Source organism: Lacerta agilis, chromosome 16, assembly GCF_009819535.1.
Source record: "Lacerta agilis isolate rLacAgi1 chromosome 16, rLacAgi1.pri, whole genome shotgun sequence".
Lineage (NCBI taxonomy): Eukaryota > Metazoa > Chordata > Lepidosauria > Squamata > Lacertidae > Lacerta > Lacerta agilis.
The window spans coordinates 6,814,304-6,834,526 of record NC_046327.1 but is presented as its reverse complement, the minus strand read 5'-3'; the positions used below and the strand labels follow the sequence as shown (position 1 = coordinate 6,834,526).

Below are 20,223 nucleotides of genomic sequence, written 5' to 3'. Positions count from 1 at the left end.
CATATGTAACCTGAGGTACCACTGTAGAATTTGCAATGGAGTTGCAATTTCTTGGTTTCAACCAATGTGAAATCTTCACATCAGCACTGTACTTAATGTCAAGACCAGGCATAGGCAAACTCGGCCCTCCAGACTACAGCGCCCATCATCCCTAGCTAACAGACCAGTGGTCAAGGATGATGGGAATTGTAGTCCCAAAACATCTGGAGGGCCGAGTTTGCCTATACCTGGTCAAGACTAATGGATGTTTGGAGCTGCCAGAGCAGATGTTTACTTCCTTTCTTCCATTCCACTGACCAACACTGCTAGCTTGGTGCAGTCATTGTAGACAAAAGTTAAGCTTTGCCCCTGACTCTTAATGGGGAAACATTCCATCAAGACAAAGAAGAAGCTGAATCATAGTTATACAGTTCACAGTATATTATGTCTATTAGTTATATATAGTTCAGCTACTGCAGTACTGCTTACTCAAAGCTTGGTTGCAAAAGTTTTGAAAGGTTCCACAGACGCATTCTTTTCTTTTCTTTTATCTTTAAAATAATTAAATTATTATTTTAAAGATTCTTAAGCAAATTAAGTCCCCAAACATCAAATAGCATTTTCCTCCTATGCCATATTGTTGATTGAACTAAAAAGGATGCAATTGTATTTTATAATTTACCTTGAAAAAAGTGTGATTAGTACACTTTCAGCTATGAAAAGGTTTCCAATTGAAATGTTGTCATATATTCCCCCCCCCCCAAAAAAAATTAACATTGCACAGAAGGGCATGTCCTTGTACCAAAAAAGCAATTAAACTGCTTTCTTTGAAGTATGACACGCTTTATCATCCGAAATACCAAAAATACACTAAGCATAGCAGTTATCCTTAACAATGTTCTGAAGTACTGAAGTATAGCAGTACATATTGATCTTAATATAATGCTATATGGAAAAGCTATTTTCATACCCAGACTATTCTTCATTAACCCATACCCACAATTTTTGCCTTTAATTGCCCAATTCTTTGCTAAATTGAGACAATTTTATGATGTCCATACATTTCAGTTCTAATAGATCTTCATGCTTCCTTCAAAATATCTATTAGAATTCAAATGTATGGACATAAAATTGTTTATATACATTAAAATTTGATGCTATGAGTTTCTGGAAAATTTACCAACATGTTTTTTTTTTTAAAAAGAATGTTATCTTTTCACAACCATTACTTATCTAAAGTAGATTTCTTTAGGAAAATATAAAACTTAAATGACTTCCATGTGAAATATATAGCTGCTTTAGAAACAAAGTATGGTAACTTGCAAACAATCAGTGAAGACACAACAAATTTGCCAGTAGATTATATTTGTATGTATTATTTTAAATGATGGTCAAAAGTATATTTAAAATCTCTAAATTTCTCCCTGCATGAAAGCGGTGGGTGAGATCAACAAATGAGCATTGCATGTGTGAATTTGCCTTCTGGATCAAATCCTGAATGTACAAAACTCAGAAAAGTAACTGAACTGTAGCCAAGATCCAAATAATCATGAAACTCATCCCAACATCCCAAGGTGTACCCTCACACGCAACGAACGGCAACCTCCAAGGTCACCTGAGAAGATTCTGAAGCAGTATGTCCTATGGCACAGGGAAGAGTTGTTCAAATGAAAAATGAATAAGAATTTACAAAAGATGTATTCAAACCCCTTGTGCTCAGATCCTGAGCCACATATGCAGAGTCCAATGGATGACTTGCTTTGTCAAATGATATAAAAATGACTCCAGAGACACTCCTCTCCCCTCAAAAAGATCTAGTCGAATTCTCCCCACAACAGGTGTCCTAAAGTCAGTGCCGGATTACGTATAAGCTAAACAAGCTATAGCTTAGGGCCCCACTCTCTTGAGGGCCCCCACAAAAATTTAAGGAAAAAAACCCTGGATGTACATTTCCAAAATATAAGATAAAAAACAAATAAAATAAAACCTACATACAGCAACAGTGGTTTGTGTTGTGTAGGCTCCCATGATGTAAGTAATGGGCCTCACCTGCTAGTCTGCTCCCTAAAATAAAACTTCTCCTTAATTGTATTTCAATTCAACAATTACTCTGAGAAAATAACTATTTTGTTATGTACGAATGGCTTTAGATACCTATTAGGTCCATAAATTACCATATAGCATATATTCAACACAAAAATCGCAACAATTTGTTGCTGACAAAGGACAGCTGGACATGCCCCATTACCTTCAGTAGCTTAGGGCCTCATCAAACCTAAATCCGGCCCTGCCTGAAGTGTGAGACCTCAACAATCTACTCTGAAAAAGGAGAGGATACACAATAGATCAGGGCCTGAGAACATACACCTGAGCATTTGTCTAAGGAGTTTTTATACCATACCACGGTCCTATACAGGTCCACTTAGAAGTATCACCAAGTTCAATGCAGGAAAGGTAAACGGCGTTTCCGTGTGCTGTTCTGGTTTTCCAGAAGCGGCTTAGTCATGCTGGCCACATGACCCGGAAGCTGTACGCTGGCTCCCTCGGCCAGTAAAGCAAGATGAGCGCCGTGACCCCAGAGTCGTATGCGACTGGACCTAACGGTCAGGGGTCCCTTTACCTTTCCATTGTGTGTGTGTACACATACACAGTGTTGTTGTTGTTTTAAAGCTGCCTGTTCAGAATGGCTTATTCTTTAAAACAAGAACAGCCAATTTAAACATGCTTTTAAAAAAAGAGTATTTCATGCAGGGTGTAGCTTGGTTCCAGCCTAACTGTTAAAGGTACTGCAGCCTTTGCTGCAATTTATGGATTTAACATTATCTATTTATGTTCTTCATTGAAACAAATTCCTCAAAGTGGCTCAACACATTCATAAAATACGAAACAGTATTTAAAACTACCATGCTGTTGTGGGGGAGAGGACAATCCAATGGCACCAGAAGAGGGCATGGGATGTTGCTTTCGCTTGCTGTCATAAATTGTTTAAGAGTGGGAAATGTACGCTATGTGATCATTTTGAAGCATCCAAAGAAATAGAAGGGAGTAAGGGACTTTCCTCATATTTGCATAGTCTAGGGGCACAACCCAGCCAAATAAGTGGGTTTTTGTGTGTCATCTTGATTTTACAGGATATTTAAGCATGTGAAGTCTCTCAAGTTGAAATCAAGGGTGCTTAAAAGATTGCCTGGATTGTGGCTATGGTCCTCCCCCCCCCCGACAAGCCTATAAGCAGAAAATAAAATGAATCCAGCTATTAAATACCATTCATTTAGCACAATATTGCAGCTCAGTATGCACACATGCAATCCTATACACACTTACCCGCTGAACGCAATGGAATGCACGTCCAAATGAAGCTGCACAGCATTATACTAAGGAAACAATCCTATGTACCTCACTTGGGCATAAGCTGCATTAAGTACAATGGGATCTTTGGCCAAATAAATATGTATACGCAGGGCCGGCGCGTCCATTAAGGTGAACTAAGCAATTGCCTAGGGCGCCAAAATGGAGGGGGCGCTGGCCAGGTTTGGGCGGGACGGGCTAGCAGCAGCTTCTCCGCTGTAGCAGAGAGGTGCTGCTTGCCCCCTACACCACCCCCCGGCTCCCGCTAAAGCGGGCTTTGGCGGGGGGTGGGGCGGGTGAGAAGCAGCTTCTCCGCTACAGCGGAGAAACTGCTGCTTGCCTCTCCACCACCCCCACCTCCCGCTAAAGCAGGCTTTGGCGGGGGCGGGCAGCGGGGGGCATCAGAAGGTGGTCTCGCCTAGGGCGCAAGAAACCCTAGCACTGGTCCTGTGCATACGCGGGTGGCGCTGTGGTCTAAACCACTGAGCCTAGGGCTTACCGATCCGAAGGTCGGCGGTTCGAATCCCCGTGGCGAGGTGAGCTCCCACCAACCCAGCAGTTCAAAAGCACGTCAAAGTGCAAGTAGATAAATAGGTACCGCTCCGGCAGGAAGGTAAACAGCGTTTCCGTGCGCTGCTCTGGTTTCGCCAGAAGCTGCTTAGTCACCTGACCCGGGAAAACTGTCTGTGGGCAAACGTCGGCTCCCTCGGCAAGTAAAGCGAAATGAGCGCCGCAACCCCAGAGTCGTTCACGACTGGACTTAACTGTCAGGGGTCCCTTTACCTTCACCTTTTAAATATGTATACGCAGTCCAGATGCATGCTCCTTTGCCTTTCTAGATCAGTTCTGAGAATATGCGAAACTAGAGCCTAGACACATTCAAAAGTAGTTCCATGAAGCCCTTATTTCTAAGCTAGTGTACACTAAACTGTAAGGCTCATCTTTTGCTATTTCTGACGGTTAAAGCAGCAATCCTAACTATGGGAAGCCAGATTACTTACCCTTTCTTAATTTAAGTCAGCCTAAGGTAAGACAGATCCAAACCCCATTTGGGAGCAAGACTACTGCCAAGCGAGACTGCCCAACCCTGTTTTGAGGGAGTTTAAAATAATGGCCTTAAACAAGCTGTAATTAAGAGTGTGACTTACACCCCCCCCTTTTTTTTGCTAGAATAAGTTCTGCTCGGATGCTAGGCCACATGATTGAGATGAACAGAGTTAGGATCCCTATGAAGTCTCTTCCCTGCCTGTTCCTGTCCCCAACATGCTTTCCTAGGGACTTAATACCAGCCTCGATCCAGTCAGCTTTGGGTCGGCTGGCTGAGCGTGGTCTGAGCCAAGACGAGCATTTTGCACTAGTGCATCTCCAGCTAAGCTAGGGTTGGGGACTTAAACCACTGCAGCCTCAGCTGACTGACCCAGAGATCCGCTGCATCCTAACACACTGGAGGATCTTGGGTTAAAGTTGCACCCTAAATCCCCAATCAGACTAGGATGTAGGAGACCAAAGTTCAAATCCTCAGTCAGCCATGAATCTCCCTGAATGACCTTGGGCCAGTTGCCCTCTCTCAGCCTAACCCATGAGTAGGCAAACTAAGGCCCGGGGGCCGGATCAGGCCCAATTGCCTTCTAAATCCGGCCTGCGGACAGTCCAGGAATCAGCATGTTTTTACATGGGTAGAATGTGTCGCTTTATTTAAAATGCATCTCTGGGTTATTTGTGGGGCTTGCCTGGTGTTTTTACATGAGTAGAATGTGTCCTTTTATTTAAAATGCATCTCTGGGTTATTTGTGGGACATAGGAATTCATTCATTCCCCCCCAAAAAAATATAGCCCGGCCCCCCACAAGATCAGAGGGACAGTGGACTGGCCCCCTGCTGAAAAAGTTTGCTGACCCCTGACACACAGTTGCTGTGAGGATGAAATGAGGATGAAGTTGTAAGGATGAAATGTAACCCACTGGACTACTTGGGAGGAAATAACTGTGGGATATAATTGTAACACTAAAGTAAACAAACTGACTTCAAAGGGAATTTATATGCTCACAATATTTATATTGATTTAATTTCTTCAAGAAAAATAGCACTGCTATTTGTCTTTTTATGGCAACATGACTTACTTGCGGAATACTAAGGGCTATAATTTAGGTTGTGGGAAACCAGTATTGAGAGAAATGGAAAGGGAAGAGGCATGTTTGTCTCTAGTATTAATTTGCCCACATCATTATGAAATACACTGAATGGATGGTATTTAACAAATATTAATATTGCATGAGAATGGTGCTGGTTGGATAAGCGTGATTTACACTTCTAACAGCCAGAGTAACACCAATAACTGAATGCAGTCAAGTAAATGAGATTACTGAAATGAATTATTTAACAAATGCTGTCTGGAAACAATCATCAAGGGTGCTTTATATTTTTTGACAGCAAGGTAATTCGTGCTGGAGTGAGAGTGTACTGCTTATATACAAAAATACTTGTCTGTTTCTAGTTTTTTTTAAAAAATACACAGAAATAACTTCACATACTAGAGGTGGCTTAGGAGATTTAAGAAAGAAAATGGGGTTCATTCTTCCTGGAAGGAAGGGAAACTGAGGCTGTAGTGCTTCTCACATTTATTTGGGTGTGAGTTCCATTTAACACTGCTTTGAAGTTTTTTTCTACAATCAAGCAGTATATAACTTTTATCAAACAAACAAACAAACAAACAAACAAACAAACAAACACAGAGCATCTACATTTGAGTACAAGTGGTTAGGCTCTCCCTGCCTGCAATCCTAAACCTACTTGACAAGTAGCAAGTACCTTTGAACTCAGCAGGGTTTATTTGCAAGTAAATATAATGTAAATCAGGTTACACAGCTCCAATGCAGCATTCACAGAATGGTCTTCATCTTTAAGCTTTACTTGGAAGAAACATTTCTGAAATGAGCCTCCTTTCCAAGATTACTAGGATCATGCGGGGCCAGGTACTAGTATAGGACAAGTCAATGATTGCTTAGATGAAGAACGATTTAATGATCTGCAATGGGGCTAGACCTGGGCAAGCTGCTAATCAGCTCTCCTTAAGGTTTCCTTTACTTCTTAAAATACTTGCCAAGTCTGGTTGAACTTAGTGGGACTTACACCTGAGTAAACGTATTTCGACTCAGGAGCCACAGTGTTTTACTTTTATCAGCATTCTACAGATGCTCAATGAATGCCAGATCAACGCTTAAACATTAGTAGGCTACCATTTTCATCACAGTGGCAAAGATTTGCTCACTGCTAGCTCTTTCCTTTATTTGAACAGGGCTGAGGAAACCTCCATTCACCCCACAAAGAACAAATCTGCATCTGTTTCCAGGGAGATATCCATTCTTTTGGAAAGGGATCTCCACGGAGGGAAACTCCTATACACCTTCATCATGTGATATTCGAGGGGTGTGTGTGTGTGTGTGTGTGTGTACACTAGGTATTATTAAGCTCAGCTGGGGGTTTGGCAAAGAGCTTAGAATAGATAGACTGCAATCCTGCCCAAATGATAGCAGGGGTCCTTTATAAGTCCTGGAACCAATCCCAGCTGGGTTACCTTTCTAGGATGCTCTTAATACAATGTTACATTTCACCCATGGTGGCTGAGCATTTGGTGTGTGTGTGTGTGTGTGTGTGTGTGTGTGTGTGTGTAGAGCTGTAGCTATGGGGGTAGCCAGGTTTTTTGACCTGGGCGAAGCCCCCTGGGGCACCATTGAGGCTCCCAACCTGTGTGTTTGTACGCAAATGCGCTTGGGGGGTGCCAAGCTGGGTCTTTGACCAGGGTGAAATAAAGCCTTGTCTGTCTGTCTATCTCAGTGTTTTTCAACCACTGTTCCGCGGCACACTAGTGTGCCGCGAGATGTTGCCTGGTGTGCCGTGGGAAAAATTGAAAAATTACTTTATATATAGTCAATATAGGCACAGAGTTAATTTTTCTAACATTTTCTAATGGTGGTGTGCCTTGTGATTTTTTTCATAAAACAAGTGTGCCTTTGTCCAAAAAAGGTTGAAAAACACTGATCTATCTATCTATCTCTAATCTTCTTTGTTCATATGTGTATACACGTCTCTCTGTGTGTATTCACATACAGTATATATCTTCAATGTTAAGCAGGTGGAACTATTTCTTGTCATGACACCCCCTATTTTCCTGCTTTACAACCCCACCTTAAGGAATACTACTGTACACGGCTGGAAGGAGGCAAACTTGACCCGGAGAAGCCGCCAAGGATTCCCTCCAAAGGGAAGAGTTGCCTTTCCCACCCCCTAATGAAAGAGGTTTCCACGCGCCCCCGCGACGCTCCAGCTTCCTTCGCTTGCCTGCCTCCTTCCTTCCTTCCTTCTTTCCTTCCTTCCTTCCCCCTCTTCTTCCCTGCCCGCCAACTCACCCAGCACCACGGCGACGATGGTGGCCATGAGGAGCAAGTTCTTCTTCATGAAGCGACCGCAGTTGAAGCCCCTTTTCCGGACGATCTGCTTCGCCATGGTGGCTCTTGGTGGTGATGGTGGTGGGAGAGAAAAGATGCTCGGGAAGGAGGAGGAGGAGGAGGAGGAAGAAGAGGCCGGCGGTTTGCGTTGCGGGGCGAGAGACAAGAGAGACACGCGCGCAAGAGACGGAGGCGACAGAGAGAGAGGAGCCGGCGAGTCTTTCCCTCAACGGCAGAACGGCTCTCGCTCGCTCGCTCGCGTTCGGCCGGCTGCTGGTTTCGCTGGAACGCGCGCGCGCGGGCACGTGGGGAGGGAGGGAGAGAGAGAGAGAGGGAGGACGGGGCGCCTTCGTCACGCTGCGGGGTCTCTCGCGTCTCTCTCCTCCTCCTCCTCTCGTCGCCGACGCTGCTGCTGCTGCTGCTGGCGGAGTCTGCCTGGCTCTGCGGCTCCGAGATAGCCAGGCGGAGAGGAGGAGGAAGAGGGGAGGAGGAGGAGGAGGAGGAGAGGTGTGGTGGCGGCAGCGGCGGTGCCTCTGCGCGTGTGTGGCGGGAGGGCAGGGCGCGCGCTGTCTCTGCCAGGCGCATCCAAAACACCTGGCACAAGGCGCGGCGGCGCGCTCTCGCTCCCTCACTCTCAAAGAGTCTCCACACGGCCCTGAGGCGCTTGCGCTTCCTCCTCGGTGCCCACAGGTGCCAACAACTCCCTGCCCACCCCCCGGGGGTGCCCGAACAGCACCCACAAAAATGCTCCATGAAAGGGGCCGCGGGGGGGGGGGCGAAGCTGGCCTCCCCCCGCCCACAGGGCTGTGGCTCAAGAGCCGGGGGCTCGGTGTTCGTGTGTGTGTGTGTGTTCGTGTGTGCGGCTTCGGCGCCCTTTCGTGAGGCGCTCGGGCGACCCGCGTCGGGCGCGAAAAGGCGCGGCTGCTGCTCTGCGCTAAGCGCGCTTCGAAGAAGCCGCGAGTGAGCTGAGGGAGAGGATGATGGCCGGGGCATAGGCGGCCAGGGAGACTTTCCTCGACCGCCGCTGTTGCAGCAGCGCATCTCGTTCTGGGTGCCCATTCCCGGGTTCGAGTCGAGCAAGCGGGTGGGAGAGCAAGCGAGCGAGGGGCTTCCTCAGTTTCTGAGGCGAATCGCCACCCGCGACTCTTGGGCGACCCCGCTCTGAAAAACGAAACGGAAAAGGCGGGAATTTCAGAGTAGAGAAGCGCGCGCGAAAAAAAAAATTTCGGTCACCTCTCTTCGGTGCTCCCTTAGTTTTGTTCACTCTTCATATCTCATTTCATTTCTCACCACCTTTCGATATTGCTATACACAAGGCGGTTTACAAGGCTAAGAAAACGAATTCCCGCCCTACATTTATATGCCACCTTTTTCTCCTAAACAGCTTCAGGTGGAGTACTTGATTCTTCTGCTCGCCATTTCATCCTCACAACAACCCTGTGAGGTAGTATAGACTGAGAGGCAAGGACTGGCCCCAGGTCCCCAAGTGAGCTTCATGGCTGAGCAGGGATTTGAACCCTGGACTCCCAGGTCATAGTCCAACACTAGCCATTATGCCACACACAATGCCACATGTGGTATATTATATGCCTTGCTCCTCTACCTCCCTCAAGATAACTGCTTAAAGAGGTTTAATGTACAATTAAGCAGTATACAATTCTGAATACAAAATAAATAAAGACAGGCTTCTTCCCTGATCCCACTTTTCTCCTCACATCTGTAAGGCAGATAAGGGTCGAACACCATTTGTGAGCAAGCAACACTCTGGTTTCATGCTTTGAGATTGTGGTGGCAATATAGTCAGGGTCAGCATTGAAAGCAATCTTGAGAAATTGCTTTAGGTAGCAGATGCCAGACCCTTTCCAATTTCCTCAATCTCTTCATGTCAGTAAAAACTCTGTTGTTTTTGACATGTTAACACAAATAAATGTTGAAGTCCAGCTTAGTGTAAATAGGTCATTTTGATACTGGTGGTCGTTTCTTGGCAAATCCACATTCACAATCCCTCAGGTTCTTCATCCCCATTCTCCGCAATGTGCCAAGTAAACAAATCTGTATGTCCCCTTAGAATAAAAAAGTTGGCACCCTCTGAGTTAATCATTGCAATGACCATACGGCCAGGGCTTCTTCATTTGTAAATTAACATAAACCCAAGCCACTTTGCGAAAAATCAGTCTCTTGCAGTATGCCCCCTAGCTATTTTCAACTTGTTGGAAATATTTACAAATTTCAGTTTTAAAAAGGCGAATGAGCCAAGCACTTGCAGCAATGTACAAAATGCTTACCTGCTTTGTTTCACATCTCCCTCGCCGCAGAAACAAGGAAGAAAGCAGAAAAACAAATAAAGGAAAACAACAGCGTACACCTTTCCAACTTGTGAAGCAAACAATTTGACAGTGAACAAAGATGCAGATGGATAAACATTATGTTTGTGTAGTTAGAGACTATTTATTTCATTTCATTTCTGATCAACCTTTCAATTGGCAACCAGGTCCACAAGTTGTCATATCAATTCCATCAGGCATGGTTTCTCCCAAAACACCCTGGGAACTGTAGTTTGTTATGGGTGCTGAGAATTGTTAGAAGACCCCCTATTCTCCACACAGACCTACTGTTCCCAGGGAAGAGGGATTGATTCTTAAAACATGCTGGAAATTCTAGTCTTTGACTGTTTTAAGTGATACGATACTATTCTGAATGTATATTGCGGGTGGAACTGAGAAAGGAAATCTTAGAGTGTGTTGCAGGGGGTAGTGGGCTGGGTTCAAGTTAAGGTTTAGCTGTGAAGTCACTTCTCAGTAGTTTATTAGGCTGTTATGATAAAATGGGATAACCTCATGGACACTACCTTGGCCTCTTTGGAAGGAGTAATAACTTTAAAAAATGAAATTAACAAATAGTTATATTAGAAACGGGCAAAACACAAGAAATAAAAACAATGCAATGCAAAATATAAACATTTTTGGTTAGTTATCATCTCCCTCTTATGGTTTAATTTGAATGTCATTAAACAGGGGTTTTTTTGTATTAAAGGTTGACAGATATTGGCTCCCATCCTAGATGAAGATTCAGTTTGGTAGTTTTTGTATGGGTAACCAAACACAAATCTGTAATAAAAATGTCTCAATAAAATGAAAAAGAATTAAAGGTACCCCAGGCTGATGGATCACTCCTAAAACTGCTGAAGTTATTTAAAAGATGAACACAATAATGGAAAATGATGGTAAGAGATTCTATTTTGGAAAACGTTTGCAACTATCTATATCATGTCTGCAATGAACCTACTGTACTTGGTCAGCAAACAAAAAGCAATATTTTATTATTTGGTGTGTTCCCCCCCCCTTTAAATCCCTTTTTGATCTTTGTACCTATTCTGCAAGAGTTCACTTCCAACACAACATTTTCCTCAAGCACAGACCCTTAGGAATTAATCCCCAAAGGAATACACATGGGGGGGGGGACATTACCGGTACATTGGAATTACCACTGTCAGGGGGGGGGGGAATCTGTGAGCTGCAGGGAGAATATTATTCTGCTCTCAAGATTATAAAAATGATAAGATCATCGCTTGATAACCAGAGATGTAGTGCTTGACCTGTGACCTCTCCCCCCCCCAGCCTTGGCACTCCCAGCTGAGCTACACCACAGGTAATGTGACTGAGTGAAGGAGCTCTGGTCTTTCTAATGGGCAGCCGAAGAGTGGGTGCCCATGTACACACTGCAGTCCTGGGTGTGGGGTACTGCCTAACCAAGAGCTAGGCAGTCCTACATAGGTCTGTGTGCCCTTCCCTCTTGCCTTGCAGGAGTTTCTTGGAATCCAGCCTGGCGTTCTGTTCTGCTACTGTCCTTTAGATGCTGTTATAGGCACTCAGCTCCATGCTGTTGACCCTTGGCTCTGCAGGCTGGTTTGAGGGTTTGTCCAAAGCCCTGATGTTGTCACAACCTCTCTCCTGCCTGTTGCCTTGCAACTTCTTGTTCACATCTCAACCCCCAAAACTGTACCCTGCCCATCTGACTGGATTGCCCCAGCTCCTCTGGGCAGCATCCAAAAAATATAAACACACGATAAAACATCAAACTTTAGAAACTTTCCTGTACAGAGCTGCCTTCAGATGTCATCTAAAAGTCAGATAGTTGCTTATTTCCTTGACATCTGACACATGGGCATTCCACAGGGTGGGTGCCGCTGTGGAGAAGGCCCTCTGCCTGGTTCCTTGTAACTTCACTTCTCACAGTGAGGGAACCGTCAGAAGGCCCTCGAAGCTGGATCTCAGTGTCCGGGCTGGACAATAGGGGTAGAGGCACTGCTTCAGGTATACAGGGCCGAGATCTAATTTTTATGAGGGTATAATGTAATAATAAAAAACCACGTCATTGATATACACAAAAAATGTCACGCAGTTACACGTATGACAAAGTAATTTATCTCAGATATTTTCAGATGTATTTATCTCAGATATTTTCAGATGTATTTTCAGACGTAGCATAGCTGTTGAAACTTTTTTTTGCACTGACTGGGCCAGTGACACACCTAGGGTTGCCATATTTTGAAGAGCAAAACAGAGGACACATTGGTTGACTTCTACTTTTAACTATGGATCACTATGATGACTCTCATTTTACATACCCATGAAAAAGAGGATGTGTCCCAGAAAAAGAGGATATATGGCAACAGCAGACAATGTTCTTTACTTTCACTCCTCCTTGCTTTCTAGCAGATCCAGAATCTACCCATGGTTGGTTGTAACCATGTGACAAATGGCAAGCCTGTATAAGTTCTTGTGTAGATTGTTCCTCAGGTAAGCTTGATGCAGGGGTGGGCTTTGGTAATATGGCGCCCTGAGAGAGGACAAAATTTGGCACCCTCCTCTAAATGTTTCTTAATTCCACATAATTCATTTTTGTACTGTTGCTTTTTTATGGATCTTCTCAATAGACTCACTGAAACATCACATTATTGCAGAAACAGTTGTTGTTGTTGTTTGTCCCCTTGGCTCAGTGCCCTGTGCAGGGCAACTGGCTGTGGTGCCCTAAATCTGGCGTTGCTTGATATCTGATGGGTTCCCACACTTCATCTAGGATAAGTTTGAACTTATTGTCCAGGAGGCCTCTGGTGCCATTGCTTTTGTATTATAGAATCTAAGATAAGATATGAAAAATCTGATAGGTCTGCAGGAATTATCCAATAGTAAAGATTGCAAAATAGTAAAGATTGCAAAATATAACATTTTAATTACAAAATTACAACAGAGGATTAGTAATCCTTTGTAGCGGAAGGTAAACAGGGAAAGGTCTGATTCTGGCCATTCTTAATAGAATCATAGAATATAGAATTGTAGAGTTGGAAGGGACCCTGATGATCATCTAGTCCAACTCCCTGCAATGCTGTCCCTTATGGGGATGCAGCCTTGGCATTATAAATTGTCATGCCCTGGCAGCAGAATTTCCAGAACCCATATTTGAAAAATAAAAAAAAATCCATCTGGAACAATCAATAATACATTGCATGCAGAAGGTTCCAGTTTAAGCCTGTGGCATCTAGTGGTTGGATTGAGAAAGATTCCTTTCTGAGACAGCTGCTTCCATTCAGTACAGACAGTAATGAGCTAGAGAAACTGACGGTCTGACTTGGTATAAGAAAACTACCAATGTTCCTAAGGGTCTCTAGCTGCATAATAATTGAAAGAATTTCCAATGGTGATAATTTTGCAGACATTTTTAATTTCTTAGTTCAGTATGACATGGCCAAGACTTGCTGGGTGCAAACATTTAAGGGGAAACGTACTACAAGGTAACCGCATCACAAAATACACCTTGAGTTTTGGAAATGTGCTCTTTATAAGCAGGGGAAAAGGGAAAACAGGTCTGCTATGCATTGTTCTCCGAGTTCTTGTCCTGGAAACATCTTGAAGATGCTATGAACTGGAAGTGAACACTATGTGCTGGCTGTTAACTGCTAGGAATAAGACAGTGATTAGCAATGAGCAAAGAGCAGATGAAATAAATGAGGCAGATACAATAATGTGGATTTCAGTTTCTCTCAGGTTCTCATTTCCTGCATCTTAAGTTCAATTTAGCATTTTGCCACATCTGTTTACTTGTTTAAAACTAATCAAAATTAATCAGCATTTTAGTGCACATTTTTCCTATTATATACAATTTGTATGCAATTTGCCCAATACATGTCTATGCTGTTTCTCCTAATATCTGCATTGTTATGCACACATTCCTAAAATATGCATTTCTGAAAACTCCGCCCCATTTTTGGAGAATTGCATTGCACATATTATTTTCAGAAGCTGGTAGGTTTGCATTATAATGTGTTCTGAACCAAATTTCTCCCTCATCCCTAACTGTGAGTTGCTTTCTATTCCTGATTGCTATCTGTTTTCAGTGCATGCCTTGCATATCAGTCCCTATTCAGTCAGGTGTAGAGCTCACGCAGACCCTATATGTGTCCCTATTTTCCAGTGACGTCCCTGATTTAGAGAAGCCATCCCAGTTTCTGATTTGATCCTAGAATGTCCCACTTTTCCTTAGGATTTCCCTATTTTCATTGGAGAAACGTTGGAGGGTATGGAGTTATCCGACCGCCTGAGCCGTTTGAAGGCAATCTTGTATAGGGAAGTTGTGTTTTAAGAAATGTTTAATGTTTTATTGTGTTTTTATATGTGTTGGAAGCTGCCCAGAGTGGCTGGGGCAACCCAGTAAGATGTGTGGGGTATAAATAGTAACATGGTCATTATGGAATGGGACATCCCTATTTTAATCAAATAAATGTTGGAGGGTATGCATCACATGTAAAAACAGCAGAGCACCATAGGTCTTGAACTCAAGACCATTCCGCCATGTGTAAAATGACCTCAGATGCTGGATTGCAGAACCTTAACCAACTCTCTATCCATTCTGCCTATATTCAGCTATAACCAACCAATCAGAACTAGCCTTATCACAAGGCCACCTAAGACAGATGCCTAAAGCAGCACCATATGGGGGACAGTATGTGCAATTGCCACTGCCTTTCTACTGCTTGCCAGCTACTTAATCTCCAATCCATCTGCTTCAGCATCTGAGGACAGTAAGAGCTTAGCAGAAGGAAAGGTAGGGTAGCAATGGTAAACAGATGAACTCAGAGGATGCATCATCTTATCAAGCAGGATAGGAAGGAGGTTCTACATGGCTGTTGTGAAAATCTGAGTTCTTCAGAAAGACCAATCAGATACCAAGGGTGTGGTATCTGAGAGGCTACATGCCAATAATTCAGAGTGCGAAGGTAAAACTGGCACTCATTGTAAGTGTAACCAGCACCTTCCAATCCGTCTTGAAGTAATTGGAACAAGACACACTTTCTTAATTTGTTCTACGAATATAATTACAGTGTCAGTTGACCTTGCTGTAAGGTCAACCTGGATGGGTATTCTCAGATTCTTGTAAATACATTGCAAAGCTCTTAAAGATCATGGCAGTATTGCTTACATTCACATCAACGTTGATGTATGAGCTTTAGGAACAAGAACATTTGGTTATAATCTCATGGAACCTTTTCCATAAACGTGAGTTAGACCTTCATTGTTTAGTGAGAAGGGAATACATTCAGTAGGTTGTATGAAGTTGTATACCTGTATATCTGAAGAAGCGTCTCCAATCCCATCATCTAGCCCAGACACTGAGGTCCAGCTCCCAGGGTCTTCTGGTGGTTCCCTCATTGCGAGAAGTGAGGTTACAGGGAACCAGGCAGAGGGCCTTCTCAATAGTTGCACCTGCCCTGTGGAACACCCATCTGATATCAATGAAATAAACAACTATCTGACTTTTAGAGGACATCTGAAGGCAGCCTTGTACAGAGAATGTTTGATGTTTTAATTTGCTGGAAGCTGCCCATAGTGGCTGGGGCAACCTAGTAAGATGGGTGGCATACAAAATAATAATAATAATAATAATAATAATAATAATAATAATAATAATAATAATAATAATAATAATAGCAAGTTGGCAAGAGTTTGTCTTTACTTCTTTTAAATTATGCAATGTGTAGTAACATATCATAATAGGACACTAATTGTCTATTGCCTTTCTGCACTTCTGTACTATTATAAATAATAAAATAATATTGGGGGTCCTACGTGAAGTTATGTAAATATTTATACAATTAATGATTCCTGTAGGCAATGGGCTCTTAGCTTCTCTTTGCAAGTAGTACTGTGATGAAGAACTTTGTCCATTCATAAGGTTTAATAAGGGCTGTATAATTGAAGCATTAAACTTTTCCAAAGATAAAGCAATAAATTGAATTTTAAAAGATAACATTTGAATCACCAGGAAACTGACAATGATTTTGATGGACATTTGCACCTTGAGCAAATTTCAGAAAACATTCCCTCATGCACTCAAGATGCTCAGGAGAAAATAGGGAAATACTGGATTGTGAAACAAGCCCTAGAATATTACAGTCACCGGGCCAGATGAGTCATAAGAACTCAGTTAGGGGAAACAGTGATATTCCGTTTCACACTAGAAAGCTGGCTACAGGGGCAGAGGAAGGGTGTGTGTGATGGGTCCGGGCCGCCCCGGGTGTCACTACTGAGGGGGATGACAAAATGCCGGGCGGCACTCACCATGGAGCCTGCAGTGCGCTCGAGCCACACGTCTCTCCTAGGAGAGACACAGTGGCTTGGACGTGCGCAGGCTCTGGGCTGCCCAAATGGTTCGTCCGCTGCCTCCCCCCCCCCAGCTGTAGGGCAGCTGAGTGGGAGGAGGCAGGCAGACTCCGGAGGCCCCATGGTGCACCCCGCCCCATTGGCAGCTCGCCCCGCCCCTGGGCGTGCCATCCCAGGCGCCCAAGCGGCTTCCTCCGCCAATGTTTGGCCAGACATGAAACCTCAAGTGGCAGGCAAAAGTATAGTTGCGTGCCACCCCAATCTCTGAGTGCTGCGAGATTCCAGGGGTTCCTGGCTCTTACCCCGGGGTTCATGTTTCCTTCAGAATGAAGTAGAGTAGAGACTGTGGTGTATCAGTTCAAAGGCTCTCGGCGGCACTTTTGCATTTGCCTACCTGCTCATGTAAGTACAACTGAAGTGAAAGAGATGCAGTGCTGGACTTGATGTGTCAAAAGATTACGACAGCACAAAGTAGTACTAGGGACAGGCTAGCTCAGCACATATGATACCAAGGTATGGTGCTAACTCAGATACAGTACCTTGTTTCCTCCATCCCAATATGTTTTCGTTCCAGATCTTGTAGGTCAGTTACTGGCAATGTTATTTAGGAAATGTGAGTAATAAACTTCTGGATATACTTTTTATTGCTTTGCGATGCCACCCAGAAACACCCCTGCCTGTGAAGTTTCATCTGTTGGCATCATTGCAACTGACTCTGGTTTTTCTGGTAGTTGCTTAACTAGGTGTGTTTCTTATCCATCCTGTTACGTCCTCCCAATTTCTGAGATTGCATCACACCCATGTTTCCTCAGAGTTATTTGCAAGTCACACTGAAAGCTGGGTCTGGTTGTGGAATTTCCACACTGAAGGCCAGCAGAAGAAGAAGAGTTTGGATTTGATATCCCGCTATATCACTACCCGAAGGAGTCTCAAAGCAGCTAACATTCTCCTTTCCCTTCCTCCCCCACAACAAATATTCAGTGAGGTGAGTGGGGCTGAGAGACTTCAGAGAAGTGTGACTAGCCCAAGGTCACCAAGCAGCTGTATGTGGAGGAGCGGAGACGCGAACCCGGTTCACCAGATTACGAGTCTACCACTCTTAACCACTACACCACACTGGCTCTCACAGCACTGTTTCCTTGTCCAGATCTAACCTCATATGTGGCATGGCACCTGCTATCTCTAGGCCTGGCTTGGACTTCAGATGGTACAAATGTTGACCAGCCTATAATGTGGCAAAGGAATCCACAGTGTTTTCCAAAACGTATGGATTTGCCATCCTCTGGGATGTTAACGGCTCAACTCTCCAGGGATGATGAGTGTTAAAATGATTTCTCCTCTGCCCTGACTAAGCCTGAGACCATTTTCACATGCTGATGCCTACATCAGTTTTAGCACATCCTGTCAGAAACAGGAACATGAAGAACCTGCAGTGTATTGAATATACATTTGATTTAATATACATTTTTTAAATTTAATATACATTTTGATTTCCCTTCTGTTTTGTATTATACCTTAATATCTGAAATAAGCAACACATCCCACAGACATTCTTAGAAGTAAAAATAGCTGAGGGGAGTTAGGTTGTATGAAGATCGTACACATGCCCCTATTTTCCAGGACAGTCCGAGATTTACAGGAGCTGTCCTGGTTTCTGATCTGATCCCAGAATGTCTCGGTTTTCCTTAGGACACCCCTATTTTCATCAGAGAAATGTTGGAGGGTATGGAGTTATGGGACCCCCAAACCAAGGAGATAAGTAACTACTTGGTTTATAGTGTTGCCCCATAGCAGAAGAACTCTAGTAAGCCAGTGTGGTGTTGTGGTTAGAGTGTTGGACTAGGATCTGGGAGATCTGCATTCAAATTGCCACTCAGTCATGAAGCTTATAAAGGTAAAGGACCCCTGACAGTTAAGTCCAGTCGTGAACGACTCTGGGGTTGCGGCGCTCATCTCGCTTTACTGGCTGAGGGAGCCAACGTTTGTCCACAGACAGTTTTTCCAGGTCATGTGGCCAACATGACTAAGCTGCTTCTGGCAAACCAGAGCAGCGCACGGAAACGACGATTACCTTCCCGCTGGAGCGGTACCTATTTATCTACTTGCACTTTGATGTGCTTTTGAACTGCTAGGTTGGCAGGAGCTGGGACTGAACAATGGGAGCTCACCCCGTCGCAGGGATTCGAATCGCTGACCTTCCAATTGGCAAGCCCAAGGCTCAGTGGTTTACACCACAGCGCCACCCGCATCCCTGCTCATGAAACTCATAATGAACTGCATTTGCCATTTCAGTGCCTATTCCCCCAGTTTGGAGTGGTGCTTTCGGAGCTCTTCTCTATTCCTTCTTGTTTCATCCACACTAAGAAAATGGGCTGTCCTCAGCAAAGTCAGATCATTTATGAACATGTTTAAAAGCACCAGCCCCAATGCAGATGTGCACAGCCATTGGCAGAAGGAAATGGTTGCACCAACTGGCTGAAATTTCATGGTATGCCTTGCATGCTATTAACTGTAGAGTTGAAAGACCAGGTAACAACTGCTGAGTAATAGTGAAGTGAAAAAGAATGCAAATTCAGAATACGTGGTGATGGAGGGTGTGGAGAGAAATGAAAGGAAGAACCAAATACAGTGACGTGATGTTCATTTGGGGCAGGGCCATGTTTCCTTACAATATATACCAAACTACCTTTTAATTCATGGTGCAGATTTTTCCTGGTGCATATCCAGAAGGACAAATTTTTTAAATGCCTCTCTCGCAACTGCCAAAGCGTTTTGGAAATGAGTGGTCCAGTGGTCATGCAATTAGCTTCAGACAATACCTGCCAAATAGGACTTTGGACAACAGAGGCAGAATGTGCCCGAGAAGATTATGATTCATAGGTAGAGAATGTCAAGACACAACTTGGAAGCGGCGTTTCATCTGAACCATGTAATACCCTCTTCTCAGTCTTGTGCAATGTAATTCTGTACATTTGACAAGGATTACCTCTGCAATGAAGTTAACTTCACACAGCTAGCCAAGTAAGATTAGAAAGAAAGAAAACTTCCGCCTTGAGGAATCTACAGAGACGTTGAAAGACTAAGCTGTGTTCATATCACTTGAGAAAAGGTTAGGAGGAATCTCATGACTGGTTTATTTCCTGGATTATTATTTTTTTGTAACAAGATATAATAGACAAAACTCAAGTTATTATATAAGGTTTGTGTTTAAGAGAGGGAGTATCTTAGAACTCCTATATCACTTTTTATAGATGGTTGTACTGGACATATCATGGGAAATTTATTATCACATCTATCCACAATTTGTTCAAGTAAGAACTGGTAAAATGTGGGCTGGACAAGGCTACCATTCAGTGGATTTGTAACTGGCTGACTGACCGAACACAAAGGGTACTCATTAATGGCTCCTCTTCATCCTGGAGAGAAGTGACTAGTGGGATGCCACAGGGTTCTGTCTTGGGCCCAGTCTTAACATCTTTATCAATGACTTGGATGATGGGCTTGAGAGCATCCTGATCAAGTTTGCAGATGACACCAAATTGGGAGGGGTGGCTAATACCCCTGAGGACAGGATCACAATTCAAAATGACCTTAACAGATTAGAGAACTGGGCCAAAGCAAACAAGATGAATTTTAACAGGGATAAATGTAAAGTACTACACTTGGGCAAAAAAAATGAAAGGCACAAATACAGGATGGGTGACACCTGGCTTGAGAGCAGTACATGTGAAAAGGATCTAGGAATCTTGGTAGACCATAAACTTGACATGAGTCAACAGTGTGATGCAGCAGCTA

At 43.8% G+C, this 20,223-nt stretch overlaps 1 protein-coding gene and 1 long non-coding RNA gene across 2 annotated transcripts in view; one reads left to right on the top strand and one right to left on the bottom strand.

Annotated features, from left to right (window-relative positions):
• Positions 1–7,845, bottom strand: part of LOC117061100 (excitatory amino acid transporter 3-like) — a 32,788-nt gene extending 24,943 nt beyond the window's left edge. The window contains exon 1 of the mRNA XM_033173787.1: positions 7,733–7,845. Coding sequence (XP_033029678.1) covers positions 7,733–7,829 — 97 coding nt within the window. The 5' untranslated portion in view covers positions 7,830–7,845. The remainder of the gene's footprint in view (positions 1–7,732) is intronic.
• A 411-nt stretch (positions 7,846–8,256) lies between these two features.
• Positions 8,257–11,611, top strand: LOC117061244. The gene is made up of 3 exons (XR_004428055.1): positions 8,257–8,278; positions 10,805–10,994; positions 11,575–11,611. It is a non-coding gene; the product is annotated as an uncharacterized LOC117061244 (long non-coding RNA).
• The last annotated feature ends 8,612 nt before the right edge of the window (positions 11,612–20,223 follow it).